The following is a 17,382-nucleotide window of genomic DNA, read 5'->3' as shown; positions in this document are numbered from 1 at the left end:
CTCCCATCACTCCCAGATGGGACTCTCTCGTTGCAGAGACACAAGCTCAGGGTTCCCATTGATTGGTCATTGTCATGAGTTAAAATTTCCATGAAAATGAAATGTTCCTTATGTTCATTGTTGTGGCGTGTCTGTCTCTTATTTTGAAGGGATGTTTAAACATTACCATAGCGATCAGAGAGCGTTGGGGCAGTCGTTGAGAGGAGAGGAGTAAACTACCCCCCCACACACACCGGGCCTCAGTAAAAGGCGTTGAGTGGCCCCGGTGATAAAAAGGTTGGGGACCACAGGTCTAGGTGATTCCAAGCTGAGTGCTGATGCTCCCGCGGACAGCTGGTTTCAAGGCCGAAGTAACTCTTCCCACACCGGTGCAGGCCAAAGGATCCCCGAACCGAACCCAGGACTAGCCCAAGGCGCGCTGGAGAGAGAGGGTGGAGAAGGGGATTTCCCCTTTGGGTCGCCCTCCAGCCCCGCCTCCCACATAGTGCCTCTTCATCTTAGGGCAGCTAGGACTTTGGCGAAAAGTACGGGAGTGGGGACGGGAGGCAGAGGCCTATCCCTCGCCAGCCCTCCCGGAGCGCAGTCTTCCAGAGCAGGTGGGCTTCTGGGCGGTGGCTCAATGGCTGCTTGCCAAACGCCAGCAGCCCCCTCCCCCCGCTCCCCCCCCCCCATCTCATGGGTCTGCCGCCTGCAGGCCCAGCGCGGGACAAGGCGCTTCTCTCTCCATCTCTCTCTCTGCCGGGTTAATTCCAGGCTAATCGGATTTCGGAGGCCGCAGATTGCATTAGGGCAGTCCTGCGCAGGGTCCTTGCGCTCCCCGGGGAGCGGCTGGCGCCTCCTGCCTCAATCAGACACGTCGTAACCGCATGAAGCCCTCCCGGCCTCTCCCTGCAGCCACCCACGCCGGCAGGGGCCTGGCAGCAGTGGCCCGTGCCCCTTCCCCTCTGGCAAGCCAGCCGCCCGAAGCGGACCGCCCAGCCACCTGCCGATGCTGGCCACACGGGTCACCCTCTCCCCCTCCGCCCTCAGCCGCACTGCCCGCCCAAATCCCGCCTGCCGGGCCCAGCGCCATCCTGTCTCGGAGGGCCGCAGCTGACCGCCCTGAGCCTCTGACCCCGGGCAGCCCCCGGAACCGCCCCGACGCCGCCGACACCGCTGCCGCAACAAGTACTTGTAAGTGAGGCGGGAGGAGGGAGGCGGGAGGCGGGAGGCGGGAGGCGGGAGGAGGGAGGGAGGGACAAGGGCTGGGGGAACGTCTGCCTGAGGCAGACGCATAGGCCCCTTCTCCCCCCCCCCCGACTCGACTCCCCCAGGCGTCCTCCCCCTTCAATGGGTCGTGCCAGGCGGCTTCTTTGCCCGGGTTTCATGGGCGGCTCCGTCGTCCGCAACTGGTCGGTGTGGTATTGCTCCCTGCACACGCACCCACGGGCGCCCCTTGGGGAGCAAAACGGGGAAAGGCTGGCAGCATGGAGATTGTCCTCTCCCCCTCCCCAAGAGCCTAGCGGTGGGGTGTAGAGTGGCGGCCTCTGATCTGGACAGCTGTGTGAGTCCCCCCTCCTCCTCTTCCACATGCAGCCTGCTGGATGACCTTGTCAGAGCTGTTATCGGAGAGCAGTTCTCTCAGAGCTTTCTCAGCCCCACCATGATAAGCAGGAAGGAAGGAAGGGTGGACCCTGCTGTCAGCGTTCCTTTCTGCAGGTGAGGCATCAGTTCTCAAAACGATGGTACGAGATCAGTTGGAGGTGAGCTGCAGTTATATCTGCTATAGCTCCTTAACTGCCCAAGCCGTATCAAAAAGGTTATTCTTGCGCTTCATTGCCACTGAAAGAGAAGGACTCTCGTGCCTGGAAGCCCAGCTGCGCTGCCTTCGGGGTCCTCCTCCGAGGCGCATCCCCCTTTCCCCCTCTCCTCACAGCGCGGCCAGGCAGCGACTTACACAAACGCTGGCCTTATTCCATCGGCCCCCTCCGGAGCAGCCTAACCAGAGTGTCGTCTGCTCCGGCTGGCAGCGGACTCCCCCTGCTGGCTCGCCTGAAAAAGGGGACTGCTGAGGCCGGCCCTTTTGCTGGCGGGACAGATCCTTCCTGGGCCAAGCAGAGAGAGCTGCAGGGAGGGCTGTGGTGGCGCCCACCTGGGCAGCAAACCAGGCAGGAGGGCAGGAATCTTAGTGTCCCCTGGGCATGCAGGTTCAGTCCCTGCAGCTCCAGATCCAAGGGCCTGGGGGGGGGGGCGGTGTGTGCATGTGCTGTGGAAGCCCTGCTCTGCCTGAGAGCCTGTAGAGGAGCTGCCAGGCTGAGTGGGCCGGACTCCTTTGCTCTGATTCAGTAGGTGGCAGCTTCTGGAGGTGGAGGCGGCATTGTGACACGTCCCAAACAAAACCCAGGGATTCTGGAACATTTTGCATTAGCTGCAGTTCCTGGCTTACTGTGAAGGGCAGCTCCGAGGGTTGCCAACTCTGGGTTGGAAGATATCTGCAGATTTGGGAGTGGAGCCTGAAAGTTTGGGAAAGGGGGGGGGGGGGCTCACCAAGGATGTAGTGCCAGAGAATCCATCCTCCACAGCAGCCTTTTTTCAAGGGGATCTCTGTCATCTGGAGACCAGTCATAATTCCAGGTGAACTCCAGGCCCAGCAGCCCAAGACGGAACACATAGCAGTAGCATTGTTAAAACAGCATGGATGAGAGTTGTTGGATTAGCTGTTACCCTAAAGGTAGCCCATAATGGAAGGGTTCCTCATTCAGAGACACCCTCATGCTCTGGGCTGATCCTGCATAGAGCAGGGGGTTGGACTAGATGGCCTGCATGGCCCCTTCCAACTCTAGGATTCTATGATTCTATGCGCAAAAAACCATGCCTGGACTCTGAGCAGGTTGGTACACACAGGAAGTAGCCTGGCAGGGACTGTATGGAGCCAGTAGGGCCTCTCAACAAACCTAGGAAGCCAGGCCAGGTCTCCACCTTGTTTGGATTCACTAGGTTCCTTCCTCTTGCCTAGAAAAGCCAGGCCAGATTTCCATCTGGTTTGAGCTGGACTAGAACCTTATCTTCCATTTCGTGCTTGCCCAACTGTCTGAGCTAAATGTGCACATGATCGCAATCACCCCCTCTCAGCCAAAGTCCATTAGACTATCTACAGGAAAGGAATATCCCTTCCAGGTATAACTGCAACTTCTTTTGTCTCTTTTGTGTAGGAATTGACAATGTCTGGTGTACAAAGATACAAGAAGCAAGAAGACTGTTAGATAGGTCAGAGAGTTCAGGACCTTTCTACCTATTAAGTGTGCTTTCTTGTCTATCCCTAGATTGCTACTCTCAGGGCAATTTCCTCCTTCTCAGAAGCTTCTCAGTCTTTCTCTTCTTAGGCAGCCATGTAGACAGATGCCTGTCCCAATTTCTCCTCTGCACTATCACAGTATGTTGTTCCATAAATAAATCCTTTTATCGCCTTTATCCTAAAACACAGTATGTGCATATCTTTGACTTATTTACCCAGCTAACATTTTGGCCAGTGCAATTTCTGCCTAGCAGCATCTCTTACCCCAAAAGGTCTCCCATTGGACTCCCCCAGTCCTTCCTGATTAAACAAAGACAGGGCCATTAGTGACACATTACACCAACCAAGGTGTTGTTCCACTTGATGATATTACTCCATACCTCCCACTCTAGCGACCTCACAGTTCAAACTCACCTGTCAGGTACTCAGTATCAGAGGCCAATCATCAATCACGGACCTCCTACTGGGTAGTCACTGGGGCTGGCCCGGGAATTTCAAACATTATATCAAGCCTTCTGCATATTAGCAGAGTAAGTCAGTCATAGATATGCACACACTGTATGAAGAAAAGGATTATTAAGGAATGACTATACTTGAGAGCCTCTTGTGGTGCAGAGTGGTAAGGCAGCAGACATGCAGTCTGAAAGCTCTGCCCAGCAGCCAGCTCACGGTTGACTCAGCCTTCCATCCTTCCGAAGTCGGTAAAATGAGTACCCAGCTTGCTGGGGGGTAAACGGTAATGACTGGGGAAGGCACTGGCAAACCACCCCGTATTGAGTCTGCCATGAAAACGCTGGAGGGCGTCACCCGAAGGGTCAGACATGACTCGGTGCTTGCACAGGGGATACCTTTACCTTTACCTTATACTTGAGAGTGCAGAGGAGAGATAGAGATAGCCTGACTACATGGCTGCCTGGCAGAGAGAGAATAAGGGAGAAGCTTCCGAGAAGAAGCAGGAAATTGCCCTGAGAGTAGCAATCTAGGGACAGACAAAAAGTACACTTAACAGATAGGAAGGTCTTGAACTCTCTGACCTATCTAATGGTCCTCTTGCTGCCCCCTTCAGGCTTTTCTTCTCTTCCTATCTTTGTACCCCAGACATTGCCTATTCCAACACCCCATATGGGTCATATCACCCAATGATGTTTAATAAATTATATATAATTATTTAACTCCCACCAGTTTGGGAAACCATTCAGGGCTGTCAAGAAACCTTGGCTGAGAAAGCTGGCCTTAGAATGTCTTCATTAGTCAGGTCTGAATTTCAGCCCTCTGATGCAGGCGAAACAGATCTTCAGGGGGGTGCAAAATGACTGGGCCACATGGTATAGGTGAAAACTATGAAAAACTTTGAGAGGCAAAATAGCAACAAATATTGACTGCTCTACTTTTCCAGAAAAAGGAACAGTCAAATATAAAGATCAAACATAGAACTGGCACAGACTCAATCAGAGTAACATTCCTGTTCCAGAATTGAAATTAGAGAACTGAAACATTCATTGAATTTAGGCAGATTGTGAGGGGGTGGGCAAAAGGGATTGTGTCAGTGCTTGACTCTTGTGGTCCTTTCTTGCAGGCCCAGGGAAATCTGATCACCACTTTGAGGTGGGAGGTGAATTACTTTGAGGCCAAACTGGACATGGATTCCAGTTGGGGGGGGGGATAGGGAGGCATCATCTGGGTATGGCATTAGGGCCATCATGGAGGGCACGTAGTTGTGAGTTTCCCGCATTCTTTAGAAGAAGAGTTGGTTCTTATATGCCACATTTCTCTACCCAAGGGAGGCTCAAAATGGCTTACAGTCACCTTGCCTTTCCTCTCTCCACAACAGACACCCTGTGAGGTGGGTGAGGCTGAGAGAGCCCAGATTGTTAGCATAGCAGAGTAATTTAATTGATATGCAGAAGCTGTTTTAGCTTAAAAAAGAAAGTTTTATTTATGGAAGGACATTCCAGATAGAAAGAGGAGAGACAGGATAGAGTTCCAACAACTAGCTGGCTCAAAAGAGGAAGGGCGGTCTGAGAAGCTTCCATGAAGAAAGAGGAAATTTCCCTGAGAGTATCAGTCTAGAGACAGACAAAAGGCACAGTTAAAAGACAGAACGGTCCTGAACTCTCTATCTAACAGTCGTCTTGCTGCCCCCTTCAGGGTCTTCTTCCCCTTCTTAACTTTGTACACTGGACATTGCATATTCCAACACCCCTTCTCAAGGTCTAGTGCACAAAGTCCAAAAGGTTCATCTTCTTGCGTACTTCGAAACGTCTCTCTGGCGAGTGGCTTGGTGAGCACGTCTGCTATCATTTCATTCGTAGGATAGTAGTCCAACTCAACAAGCCCCTCTTCTTTCATGTTTCTCACGGGAAGAAAGAGGAAATTGCCCTGAGAGTATCAGTCTAGAGACAGACAGAATGCACAGTTAAAAGACAGAAAGGTCCTGAACTCTCTGATCTAACAGTCTTCTTGCTGCTCCCTTCGGGGTTAGGGTTAGGGTTATCAGGGCTCTCTCAGCCTCACCCACCTCACAGGGAGTCTGTTGTGGGGAGAGGAAAGGGAAGGCGACTGTAAGCCCCCTTGAGCCTCTTTCAGGTAGAGAAAAGCGGCATATAAGAACCAACTCTTCTTCTTCTTCTTCTTCTTCTTCTTCCTCTTCTTAACTTTGTACACTGGACATTGCATACTCCAACACTGATATCACTGCTTGGTCAGAACAGATTTATCAATGCTGTGACGAGCCCAAGGTCACCCAGCTGACTGCATGTGGGGGAGTGCAGAATCGAACTCGGCATGCCAGATTAGAAGTTTAACAACTACACCAAACTGGTTCTTTAGGGGGTTGGACTAGATGACCCTGGAGATCCCTTCCAGCTCTATGGTTCTATGATTCTCAAAAGTAAATTTAGAAAACAAAAGCTTGGTTGGTGCCCCTGGACTCAAACTTAGTCCTGGTACTTCAGACCAACATAACTACACACTTGAATGATATCTTTCTGGACTTCTACTGTTTCCTTGCCACCATTTTTCATTTTCTGAATTATTCCATTTTATATTTATGAAATGGAGCCGTGGCATTTGAAATCCCCTCTTAATTCATTTTTAATGTGTACATTTCTTATAGAATAGTATGCTTACATGGCTTCCTGCAGATTTTAGTATGTTTGTGTATATTTTATCCTCTGCAGCCTTGTCAAGAAAATACTGGGGAGGAGGAAAACAATCTTAATTATTTAAGCTATTTATTAGAAGAAGAAGAAGAGTTGGTTCTTATATGCCGCTCTTCCCTACCCAAAGGAGGCTCAGAGCGGCTTACAGTCGCCTTCCCTTTCCTCTCCCCACAACTGTGAGGGAGGGGAGGCTGAGAGAGCCCTGAGATTACTGAAGAAGAAAAAGAGTTGGTTCTTATATGCCGCTTTTTTCTACCCGAAGGAGGCTCAAAGCGGCTTCCAGTTGCCTTCCCATTCCTCTCCCCACAACAGACACCCTGTGAGGGAGGGGAGGCTGAGAGAGCCCTGAGATTACTGAAGAAGAAAAAGAGTTGGTTCTTATATGCCACTTTTCCCTACCCGAAGGAGGCTCAAGGGGGCTTACAGTCGCCTTCCCATTCCTCTCCCCACAACAGACACCCTGTGAGGTGGGTGAGGCTGAGAGAGCCCTGATATCACTGCTTGGTCAGAACAGTTTTATCAGTGCCCTGGCGAGCCCAAGGTCACCCAGCTGGTTGCATGTGGGGGAGCGCAGAATCGAACCCGGCATGCCAGATTAGAAGTTCACACTCCTAACCACTACACCAAACTGGCTCTCAGTTAGCCAGTCTTTCTCTCAAAAAGGACCCAGAGTGTGCTCCAAGGATTTCCACCTTGATATGATTCTATTTATGGCTGTCCCAAAATTCACCAGGGATGTAACTGAAAACGAAAAAATACCTAGAAGTTAGTTTTGATGTTTTGGAAGTTTGAGGAATTGTTTATAGTAGAATAAACTTTTATTTGCTATCGCCAGCTTGAAAATCATTTCACTTGCTTGTATTACAGCTGACGGATCTTCACCTGTTGGATTTTATGAACTTAGGGAGAAGATGGTGAGTGGGAGGGCAGGAAGGGATGTGCCAGTGTTTGTCTCTTGTGGCTCTTCCTTGCATTGCCAGGGAATTGCTGATCACCACTGTAGGATGGTAGGTGAATTCCCTCCAGGCCAGGCTGGATTTTGAAGATTTTTGTTCTGTGGGAGGGTCACTTGAGCATGAAATTGGGGTCACTCTGGATGGGCAGGTAGTTGTGAGTTTCTGCACTGTGCAGAGGATTGATGACCCTGGAAGTTCCTGCCAATTCTGATTCTATGAAATCACTCCACTTCCTAATCTTTAGGGCAGATGGACTCACATTCTACCTGTATCTGAGGGGGTGAGCAGTGACTCTGGAGAGCTTCTCCCCAGCCACAAATATTGTTAGTCTTATAGATGCTGCTGGACTCTGGCTCTTTTCTACGGGTGCAGACAGGCAAACATGACACCCATCTTCCTCTATCCCTGTGGTGAGGGCATGATGGTGGCAGGCTGGAAGCACTGGGTTTGCCTGCCCTGCAGAAATCATAGAACCATAGAGTTGGAAGGGGCCATGCAGGCCATCTAGTCCAACCCCCTGCTCAACACAGGATCAGCCCTAAGCATCCTAAAGCAGTGGTCCCCAACCTTTTTATCACCGGGGAACACTCAACGCCGGGGACCACTCAACGCCTTTTACTGAGGCCTGGGGGGGAGGTAGTTTCAACCACTGCCCTAACGCTCTCTGATTGCTATGGTAATGTTTAAACATCCCTTCAAAATAAGAAACAGACAACACACACAACAATGAACATAAGGAACATTTTATTTTCATGGAAATTTTAACTCATGACAATGACAAATCAATGGGAACCCTGAGCTTGTTTCTCTGCAACGAGATAGTCCCATCTGGGAGTGATGGGAGACAAGGACACCCAAAGTGTGTTGTAAAGGGTCGGGGGGGGAGGGGAGAATGCGTCCTTCGGGGCTCACCTCCAATTAGTCGAAGGACCACATGTGGTCCGCAGCCCACAGGTTGGGGATCGCTATCCTAAAGCATCCAAGAAAAGTGTGTATCCAACCTTTGCTTGAAGACTGCCAGTGAGGGGGAGCTCACCACCTCCTTAGGCAGCCTATTCCACTGCTGAACTACTCTGTGAAATTTTTTTCCTGATATCTAGCCTATATCATTGTACTTGTAGTTTAAACCCATTACTGCGTGTCCTCTCCTCTGCAGCCAACGAAACAGCATCCTGCCCTCCTCCAAGTGACAACCTTTCAAATAATTAAAGAGGGCTATCATGTCCCCTCTCAGCCTCATTTTCTCCAGGCTGAACATTCCCAAGTCCCTCAACCTATCTTCATAGGGCTTGGTCCCTTGGCCCCAGATCATCTTCGTCGCTCTCCTCTGTACCCTTTCAAATTTATCTACGTCCTTCTTGAAGTGAGGCCTCCAGAACTGCACACAATACTCCAGGTGTGGTCTGACCAGTGCCGTATACAATGGGACTATGACAACATGTGATTTTGATGTGATGCCCCTGTTGATACAGCCCAAAATGGCATTTGCCTTTTTTACCGCTGCATCACACTGCCTGCTCATGTTTTGTTTACAATCCACAAGTACCCCAAGGTCTCGTTCACACACAGTGTTACCTAGAAGCGTATCCCCTATCCAGTAGGCATGCTTTTCATTTTTGACCCAGATGCAGAACTTTACACTTATCTTTAGTAAATTGCATCTTGTTCTCATTTGCCCATTTTTCCATTGTGTTCAGATCTCATTGAACTCTATCTTCCGGAGTATTTCCCAGTCCTCCCAATTTGGTGTCATCTGCAAATCCCTGGGACAATTTTCCCCCTGGGGAGCTGGGTGATTCTGAAGGACTCCTGAGATACCACCACCCTCTGCTCTGCTCTTGTACACAAGGAGTAGTGTATGGTGTCTATGGTGATGATTTATTACCCGCCACTCCTGGCAAGCTGGCTTGTAGGTGAGTTACAACAGTGCAATTTGTTTATTTACCGTCCCTCAAGGCAATTACCATCCCGTGGTGTTTTACAATACAAAAGCCATAAAGATCACAAAGAAACCCCATAACCCCCCAATAAAAATGACCAAACAACAGAACAATAAATGGCGGCATAAATCACAAAAAATAATCTCGAAGTCTCAGCTCTACTATTCCAGCCTGGGGATCTATGCATAACCTAGATAATATAAGCCCAGGGGCTCATCTCAGTGCACAGCCAGGGGGACCCACAGCTGACAACTTGTCATCCGCACAGCCTCAATGAAAGGCCTGGCAGAAGAGCTCCATCTTGCAGGATCTGCGGAACCGAGATAGTTCTGTCAGCATGCTCAGCTCTTCTGGGAACTCATTCCACCAGGCTGGGGCCAGGGCTGAAAAGGCCCTCGCTATGGTCAAGGCTATGTAAATTTCCTGGGGGGCTGGGACAGCCAGTAGATTCCTACCGGCCGAGTGAAGAGCCCTGCGGGGGGCATAAGCAGATAAGCGGTCCCTCAGATAGGTAGGACCCAGGCCGCATCTAGGACCCTGGTGGTGTATACCGCAGCAATCCCTAATTAAAACCCCATTATAAAAATTAACAACTAAAATACCAGCAGCCCCCTCTAAGAGAGGCAAAAAACACCAGAGTGTTCTAGCAAAGTGCAGGAAAGCCGCAACAAAGAGGAATGTCCCCACCGCTTAAAGCTATTTTTCTAAAGGAAAGCTTTCACCGGCCTAGAGATCACCCTGTTCAAAGTGGAGGGTGTGTATGGGTTTATTTGCGCCCGGAGCCGTTCTTGGGGCTCCCGCTGAACCAAGACTTCGGTCCCTTCACCCTTGCATTTGTATGCAGATGAAGGGACGCTGGCAAGATCCTGATAACTGCTTCAGTCCTCTCTCCGCTAAAATTGCCCGGGTCATTCTGCATCTGGACTCGAATTAAACCTCTCTGGGAATTACCCCTCCCCCCCCCCCCATTGGTCCCGAGGAAGAGCGCTTGTGAACGAGGGCTCCTTTCCGCCTGCAATAAAGCGCTGCTCTCTGGGCAGCCGGGCGATCGGCCTCGGTCACTTCTCGCGGCGGCCGCCTGAGGGCAGCACCTGCCCGCGTTCCGCAGCCAGGGAAGCGGCCGAGCCCCCTGGGAGGGGGCTTGGGGCTGCCCCGGCCCTGCCTCCGCCCTTCCCGGTGTTGGGGGGACAGAACGTCTGCAAAACGGCCGCACTGATGCGGTGACGATTCACCCCTTCACAGGGCTGCCATCCCGTTCCCACGAGCCCCAAGAACGCTGACCGGTGCCGCTGAGAACAAGGAGGCTCCGTGCTTCGCTTAGCCGGAGACGCACTTGGGAGGATCTTGCTCAGCAGGCAGCGGCCGCCCGTCAGTGGGGCCCGAAGCAAATGTTCTTCCCGCTCTCTGCCGCCGGCCTCCCGCCCTGCTTCACGCCGCCTGAACGGGCCGCAGGGAACCCCACCGGCGGCGCGCTCTGGGCACCACTGACCTAACAGGAGCCAGCCCCCCACCCCCCCCCCCGCCCCGGGCCCCACGGGCGCAAGGCGGGCGCAGGACCCGGCCAGGGGAGGGGGGCTGCAATGGCAGGAGCAGAAGGCAGCCGCGACCCGCCCGGCCCTGGCAGAAGGGGGCGCAGGGCGGCAGGGGCCCAGGCCAGCCCCTGCCCTTGCCCCTGCCCAGCCCCCTCCCGCCCAGCCCTCCCGGCGCGTCTCCCGCCCGGCCCGGGCACGCTCTCGGCCGCCGAGCCGGAGGCCCCCTTGAGCCCCGAGGGCCGCCTCGGCCGGAGACCCTCCCCGAGGGACTACGGATCCCAGGCTGCCCCGCGCTCCCGGGCGCGGAAGCCTCCGCCGCGAGGCACGACGGGAGACGTAGTCGCCAGCGCCAGGCCCCGCCCCGGAAGCCGGAAGTGCGGCGGAGGCCCCAAGATGGCTTCGCCTCCTCCGGTTGGGGGCCCGATGGCGATCGCGATGCGGCTCCGCAACCAGCTCCAGGCCGTCTACAAGATGGACCCGCTCCGGAACGAGGTCAGGCCGCCGCGGGACGCTCCCCCCCGGCGCCCCCCGCCCGGGAATCCCGGACGGTGGGCGGGAGGCCGGGGAGGCGCAGCGGAGGGCGCGGGGGGGGGGCCGCTCCGACCCCGCCCCACCGCCCGCCACCCGCAGCTCACTGGGTGACCCTGGGCCAGTCTCAGTTCTCCCTGAGCTCTCTCAGCCCCACCTGCCTGCCGGGAGGTCGCTCGGGGAGGGAGCAGCGGGGTACGGAGCCCAGCGCTTTCATCCTCCTTCTCCAGCAGGCAGCAGGATGACCAGCCCCAGTTCTGTTCCCCACCGACCTCCCAAGGGGTCATTGGCCGTGGTGCTGGGCCCGGTGGACCCATTTGTCAATGGGTAGGCCAGCCCCTTCCTCTGGGGGCCTTCTCTGGGGCCACCATCCTTCTGGGGGAGCCAGCTGAACTACGGCTCCAAGGAGAGGGCTCACTGCCATTCCCAGGAGGTGCAGGGCTGGCCTGAGGCCGTGGGGTCAAGCTCGTGCCCAGTCAGACATGGCTCCCTCCAGGCCGTGGCTGGCACCATCCCCCCCCCTGTTCCACCACTGGCTCAAGCAGCAACCAGGGCGTGTGCATCAGCTCCAGAAAGCAAAGGGTGGGAGGGAGTTAGGCCTTGGAGGCAACTTCCAGGCAGGTGAAAATGGAGGCAGTTCTGGCACAGGGGCGGCTACGGGGCAGTCCCAGCCCACAAAACAGTCAGAGGTGCTGAAGGTGGTGCCCAGGTGTTTCTTGACCTGCAGGCAGGTTCTGTGGAAACTATGGTATTTATTTATTTATTTATATTTCTATACCCCCCATTTCTTTGCAGCTCTGGGCAGTTTACACAGAACATTATAACTTACATGAAACATTCAAATTTCAAATTCAAATGCGGCTCACTGGGCTGGGCTTCAGTCTCACAAGCAGCTTCCCTCTGAGGCTTCCTTTCCTGCTGGCCTCCCTGCCCTGATCAGGGGGAGATGGGGGCTCCTCTACTTATTGGGGCACCAGGAGCATCTGTTGGGAGTCCACCTGTCTGTCTGCTTGTCTGCAGGAGGAGGTGAAAGTGAAGATGAAAGAACTGAATGAGCACATTGTGTGCTTCTTGTGCGCTGGCTACTTCATTGACGCCACCACCATCACAGAATGCCTGCACACCTGTGAGTGGGGGGGGGAGGGAATCCCTCCTGTGCGAGGCTCTGTGCCTGGACCGAGGGGGCGGGGAGGCTTAGGGCCACGGGGGCCTTGCAGTACAGACATCTGCTTTCATGGGGCCATACAGAAAAGAAGAAATGCAAAGAAACAGTTTTAAGAAGTAGAAGTGGTCACGTGCAGTTCCAAAAGGCCCTCCAAAATAAAGGCGTTCATTCTCAGTCAAGCGCCAGATGCTCCAGTCAGCATTCGTGACGGAGCTCCTTTCCGACACCAGCAGCTAGCAGTTGAGAGGAATGGACAAGAAATACGGCATGAAATCCACCAGAAGCGCCTAAAAGGGACTCCTGTAAGCAGAAGTACTAGGCCCTGAACTCCACTGAGACCCCACAACATGGTCTCCAAGAAGTGCAGCAGGAGAGGACGGCACTCAGGGCCCCTCTCCTCAGTAGGCTGGATCCAACTGGTCCTTTGAGTGCAGGATGCAGACTTGTATTGAGGCAGATCCCTCAGCCTGCAGAGGCTGAGAAAGGTCTTTCCCATCCCTGTGGTGTCTGCACCTGTTAACTGGTGGGGAAGCTTTTCCCCTGAGCCAGGGGCGCCTCCAGAGTCTCCCAGGAATCTGCCAGATGCTTGGAGGTCTGTAGCAGAGGCACAGAGAGCTAAGGGACCCCGACCCCCCCCCCCCCAAGAACTTAGCTGTCTGGGGTAGAGACACAAAGGAGCCTGGCCCACCAGAGCCCGTCTGATCTCTGTGGCAAAGTGTGGTGGCTGGCAGTCGAGTCCACACATGGGGCTGATGTGCCCCACACCTTGTGCAAAGAAGCCCTGGGGGGAGGTCGGGAGCTGCTCCTGGGGCAAGAGGTGTGGGGGCTGACGCGGGGGCTCTCCCTTGCAGTCTGCAAGAGCTGCATCGTGAAGTACCTGCAGACCAGCAAGTATTGCCCCCTGTGCAGCACCAAGATCCATGAGACGCAGCCCCTGCTCAACCTCAAACTGGATCGTGTCATGCAAGACATTGTCTACAAGCTGGTGCCCGGCCTGCAGGAGAGTGAGTGGGATATGGGATGGGGGGGCAGGCACTTGGGGACCCCACGGTTGGACTGCAAGGAGGCTGCTGATGCTAACCAACATGCCCAACCTAGCTGTAGCCCTCTCCTTCAGTGGTCCCCTATCCCAGAGCAGGGAGAGACTGTTCTCTGGATTGCTCCTCCTGTCTGACTGGGGCTTGCCCTGTGCCTGGCGCTTTTGACTGTCTGTCTTCTGCAGGTGAGGAGAGGCGGATCCGGGAGTTCTGCCAGTCCCGAGGCCTGGAGCGGGTCACCCAACCCAGTCATGAAGGTGTGATTTGCTCTTTCCCTCCCCCAAGTAGAATGGATCCAGAATTCTGGGTGGGGAGGGAAAGGGGGTGCCCCTTGGTCCTCTCTCTCTCTCTCTCTCTCTCTCTCTCTCTCTCTCTCTCTCTCTCTCTCTCTCTCTGGACTGACCACCTGTCTGACCCTCTTGGACGTTGCCACCTTGAGGTGATAAACAACAAATCAGATAAATCATAATAAAACCAATAAAATGTACATCTTCTACTTAAGAATAAAATTGAATCAACAAACTTTAAAATTGCAGATAGAACCACTATTAGCACCGACCATAATTACAGAGATATATAGTAATTTCAGCCAGGAAAGATGTTAAATGTAAGAAGGAGGTCGGAAATGTAGATTCAAGCATTTTCTGGCTGGCCTCAACCATAAGCTCCACAAAAGAGCTCCATCTTTCAGGTCCTACGGAACTTAGCAAGCCTGGGAGGGTGTGTGTGTATGAACTGCCTGCCCCTGATGCTCCATCTCTCCCCCAGACCCCGTCTCTGACCACATGGGATTGCCGTGCCCCGACTTTGATCACTCTCGGGCCCATTACTTCCGTTTCGATGAACACGTCTCACTCTGTCTGGAGAAGCAAGGGTCAGTATGATGGGGGCAGGGGGCTTCAAGGTATTGGAGGTTCCAGGCTCCCCCCCTTCTCCTTTCGCTTCCCTGACCCCTGAAAACAGGAAACACGGGGGGGGATGTCCTTAGACAACCTGGTTCTGTCTGCATCTTTGCCCAAGACTTGCTCCTGGTTGGGAACCTGGAAGCCCATGTTTTTTGTCAGACTAGTGGTCTCTTTGGGGCTTGCAGCCCGGCTCTGCTAGCACTTCCGGGTCCTTTGGCCTCCCTACTGACCCCCCCCTCTCTTCTTACAGCTCTGGGAAAGAGAAGACCAGGCACGTCCTTCAGGTAATCAGGACAGAAGTGGAAAGGGGGCAACTGGGAGATATGGAAGCCTGAGGGGCAGTGGGGGAAAACTGGACCCAGCCCCCCCCTCCTCGGGCCTGCAAGCTCCCAAGACCAAGCAGGAAGTGTGGGGGTGGCTCTTTGCCAGCTCCCCCCCCCATACGCCCACATCCCCCCTGCAAGCGGCAGGGTCCAGAGTGGAGCAGCATCCCTTTGCTTGCTTCCCCAGCACAAGTACGTTCGCTGTTCAGTCCGGGCCCAGATCCGCCACCTCCGCCGTGTTCTGTGTTGCCGCTTGGAGCTGGCCCTGCCCCACGTGAGTGAGATGGCGGCCGATGGACTGGGAGGGGCGGGGTGGGCAGTGCAAAGCAGCAGGGTGCCTGGGTTCCTCCTTGGTGGTGCTGAGAGTGATGGCTCCCTCTCTTGGCCTCCTTAGGTGCAAGTGCTCTTTGACAACGAAGTGCTTCCAGATCACATGACCTTGAAGCATCTCTGGCTGTCCCGCTGGTTTGGCAAGGTCAGGAGGGGCAGAAGGGGGTATGGCCTGCTGGGGAGGGGCATGAGGGAACTTGCTCCACTCTGGGAGCAGAGCCTTTTGACCCTTTGCTTGCTTTGCAGCCTGCCCCACTCCTGCTGCACTACAGCGTGAAAGAGAAGAGGAGGTAGAGGCCCCCCTCCTTGCACCAGACCTTTAATTTAAGCCTGCCTCTGCTGCTTCAATATGAATTTATTTTTGGAATAAAATAACTGAAAATCTCCGTGTCTTGCAGCTCTTCTCCTAGCCTCAGGGACTAGAAAGCCCCCTCCCCTCCCGCTTTGCGCAGGAAGAGATGGAGGGGGGCTTCAGTTCCTTAGAGTGTCCAGTAGGTGGCAGGTGGGCCCCCGTTTTCCTGTTGGGTTTGGGGAGGGGACGGGGAGCCTGGAGGAAGACAGCCCATATCGCCCCCCCCCAATTCCTGCACAGTGATTTAATGCACTGCCGGCTCCGGCACGATCTCCAGGCAGCAGTTGCTGGGTTGGCCGGGCAGATTAATCTCCGTCAGCCCCCTCCCTCTCCCGTGGGTGTCAGGATTCCAGTGAGCAAATAATGATCCCCGGCATTGTCTCTCCCCCCTGTCCCCCCCCCTCTCCCCAATAATGGATGCTAATGCAGTTCTGAGCGCACACACAAACGCACACGCTCTACTGGGAGGGTGGGGTCCCCTGGCTCCCAGCCAATTAGCCGCTATTGTTATGGCCAGTCGGGTGGCCATCTGGGCAAGCTGTCAGAACATGATGGGGGGAAGGTGACAGAGATGCCTGCAGCCCTCCATGCTTCAGAGAGGCTGTGAGGTGCCTCGCCCTGGCTGGCTACAGAGCAGTCTCACTGGGCAGATTTGAACTCTGAGCCCGCCTTCGACTTCTGGCATCTCCAGATCTCAGTAACAAAAGGGGGGCTCCGACTTGGCCCTCTCCTGTCCCAGCTGTGTCTCTTGGCAAGTGAGAGGGGAGCAAGGCTCCCCCCCCCCTGCCCCGCCCCGGGCTGTCAGCTGCTGTTTCCCTTGACTCCTTGCACTGTTTTGCTGTGGCCTGGGGCTCCAGGCAGATCGAAAAGTGCAGAAAGCAGAAGACCTCAGATACGCAATGCAAAAGGGAGACTTATGCTGAAATGGAAACAAAACACGCCCATCAACAAGCCTCCCCTGTCTTTGCACAGGTTGCCCCTCTGTGAGGCCTTGCAGCAGAAGCTGCAGAAATTGCAGTCACCAGCAGTTCTCAGCTAGGGGAAGTCTAGGTGGGATGCAACCATGACCAAAGAATGCACAGATTCAAATGTGCATAAAATCAGCATCCAGTAGCACCTTTAAGGCCAGCAAAGATTTATTCAAGGTGTGAGCTTTCTTCAGTCTGAAGAAATCTTTGCTGGTCTTAAAGGTGCTACTAGACTCTGATTTTATGAAGAATGCACACTCCCTTTGTTCCCACAGCCCCCTGCCAGTGTCCCATGCTGTCTCCTGTCAGCCCTCCCTGCTGTGGACTGGTCCTTTCTCTCCCTGCCCATGACAAGTGTCACCAGTGTCTCCCTCCCCTGCCAGCCAGCCAGGAGTTAACAGATCTGCTTCTGCAGTGTTTTGTAAAAATGTTTCCCATACATCCCATCCCAAGTATAATAATTTGAGCGATAAGAAACATATGAATGTTGCTTTTGGGTAAAGTGGGGGATGGGGGGTGAGTGATATGCCAAGGGGTGGGAACTGCCCCAAGAGACCACCTTCCTTGACAACAGAGACCTCCTGAGAGGCCACCAGGACATGACTGGTCTAATCCCTTTATGCAACGATGCCAGGGGAGACGTCACTGAGATGGCCACAGACCAGGGGCTCTCTGCCGGGAGCCAGAATGAAGGAGGCATGTGGAGGAGCCCTCGCTGACCTTATTCACGGCATTTATTGTCCCCCTTTCTCTCTGAGACGGAGGCCATGCAAGTCAACCATCTGGGACGGCGTCCCTCAGAGCACTGGAGCAGATCCAGAGGGGCCCTACAGGGACAGGAGCCCAAGGCCATGAAGGGCTTGCCGGGTGAGAACTGGAACTCAGGCCCAGTCACTGACTGCAGAGCAGGC

The 17,382-nt window shown here is 54.2% G+C and overlaps 1 protein-coding gene across 2 annotated transcripts; it reads left to right on the top strand.

Moving 5' to 3' along the window:
- The first annotated feature begins 11,047 nt into the window (after window positions 1–11,047).
- PCGF1 (polycomb group ring finger 1) lies at window positions 11,048–15,535 on the top strand. Of its 2 annotated transcripts, XM_077301413.1 has the most exons (9): window positions 11,062–11,355; window positions 12,412–12,517; window positions 13,408–13,560; window positions 13,779–13,850; window positions 14,362–14,467; window positions 14,749–14,782; window positions 15,009–15,095; window positions 15,216–15,296; window positions 15,398–15,535. In XM_077301413.1, the coding sequence occupies exons 1-9, from the start codon at window positions 11,257–11,259 to the stop codon at window positions 15,443–15,445; spliced, it is 786 nt and encodes a 261-aa protein (XP_077157528.1). In that variant the 5' UTR covers window positions 11,062–11,256; the 3' UTR covers window positions 15,446–15,535. The 2 variants fall into 2 exon arrangements, with proteins under 2 accessions (XP_077157527.1, XP_077157528.1); XM_077301412.1 differs by having other exon boundaries at window positions 11,048–11,355; window positions 15,216–15,535.
- The last annotated feature ends 1,847 nt before the right edge of the window (window positions 15,536–17,382 follow it).

The sequence above is a fragment of the Paroedura picta genome, chromosome 10 (genome assembly GCF_049243985.1).
Source record: "Paroedura picta isolate Pp20150507F chromosome 10, Ppicta_v3.0, whole genome shotgun sequence".
Taxonomy (NCBI): Eukaryota; Metazoa; Chordata; class Lepidosauria; order Squamata; family Gekkonidae; genus Paroedura; species Paroedura picta.
This window is presented reverse-complemented; position numbering and strand designations above follow the sequence as displayed.

What these genes read in the sequence shown, in the direction of transcription:
- PCGF1 (XM_077301412.1), top strand. Translation starts at nt 11,257, where the DNA reads ATGGCTTCGCCTCCTCCGGTTGGGGGCCCGATGGCGATCGCGATGCGG. An exon ending in CACAGAATGCCTGCACACCT is followed by an intron (nt 12,518 to 13,407) that starts GTGAGTGGGGGG and finishes TCTCCCTTGCAG; the next exon opens with TCTGCAAGAGCTGCATCGTG. An exon ending in CACCCAACCCAGTCATGAAG is followed by an intron (nt 13,851 to 14,361) that starts GTGTGATTTGCT and finishes TCTCTCCCCCAG; the next exon opens with ACCCCGTCTCTGACCACATG.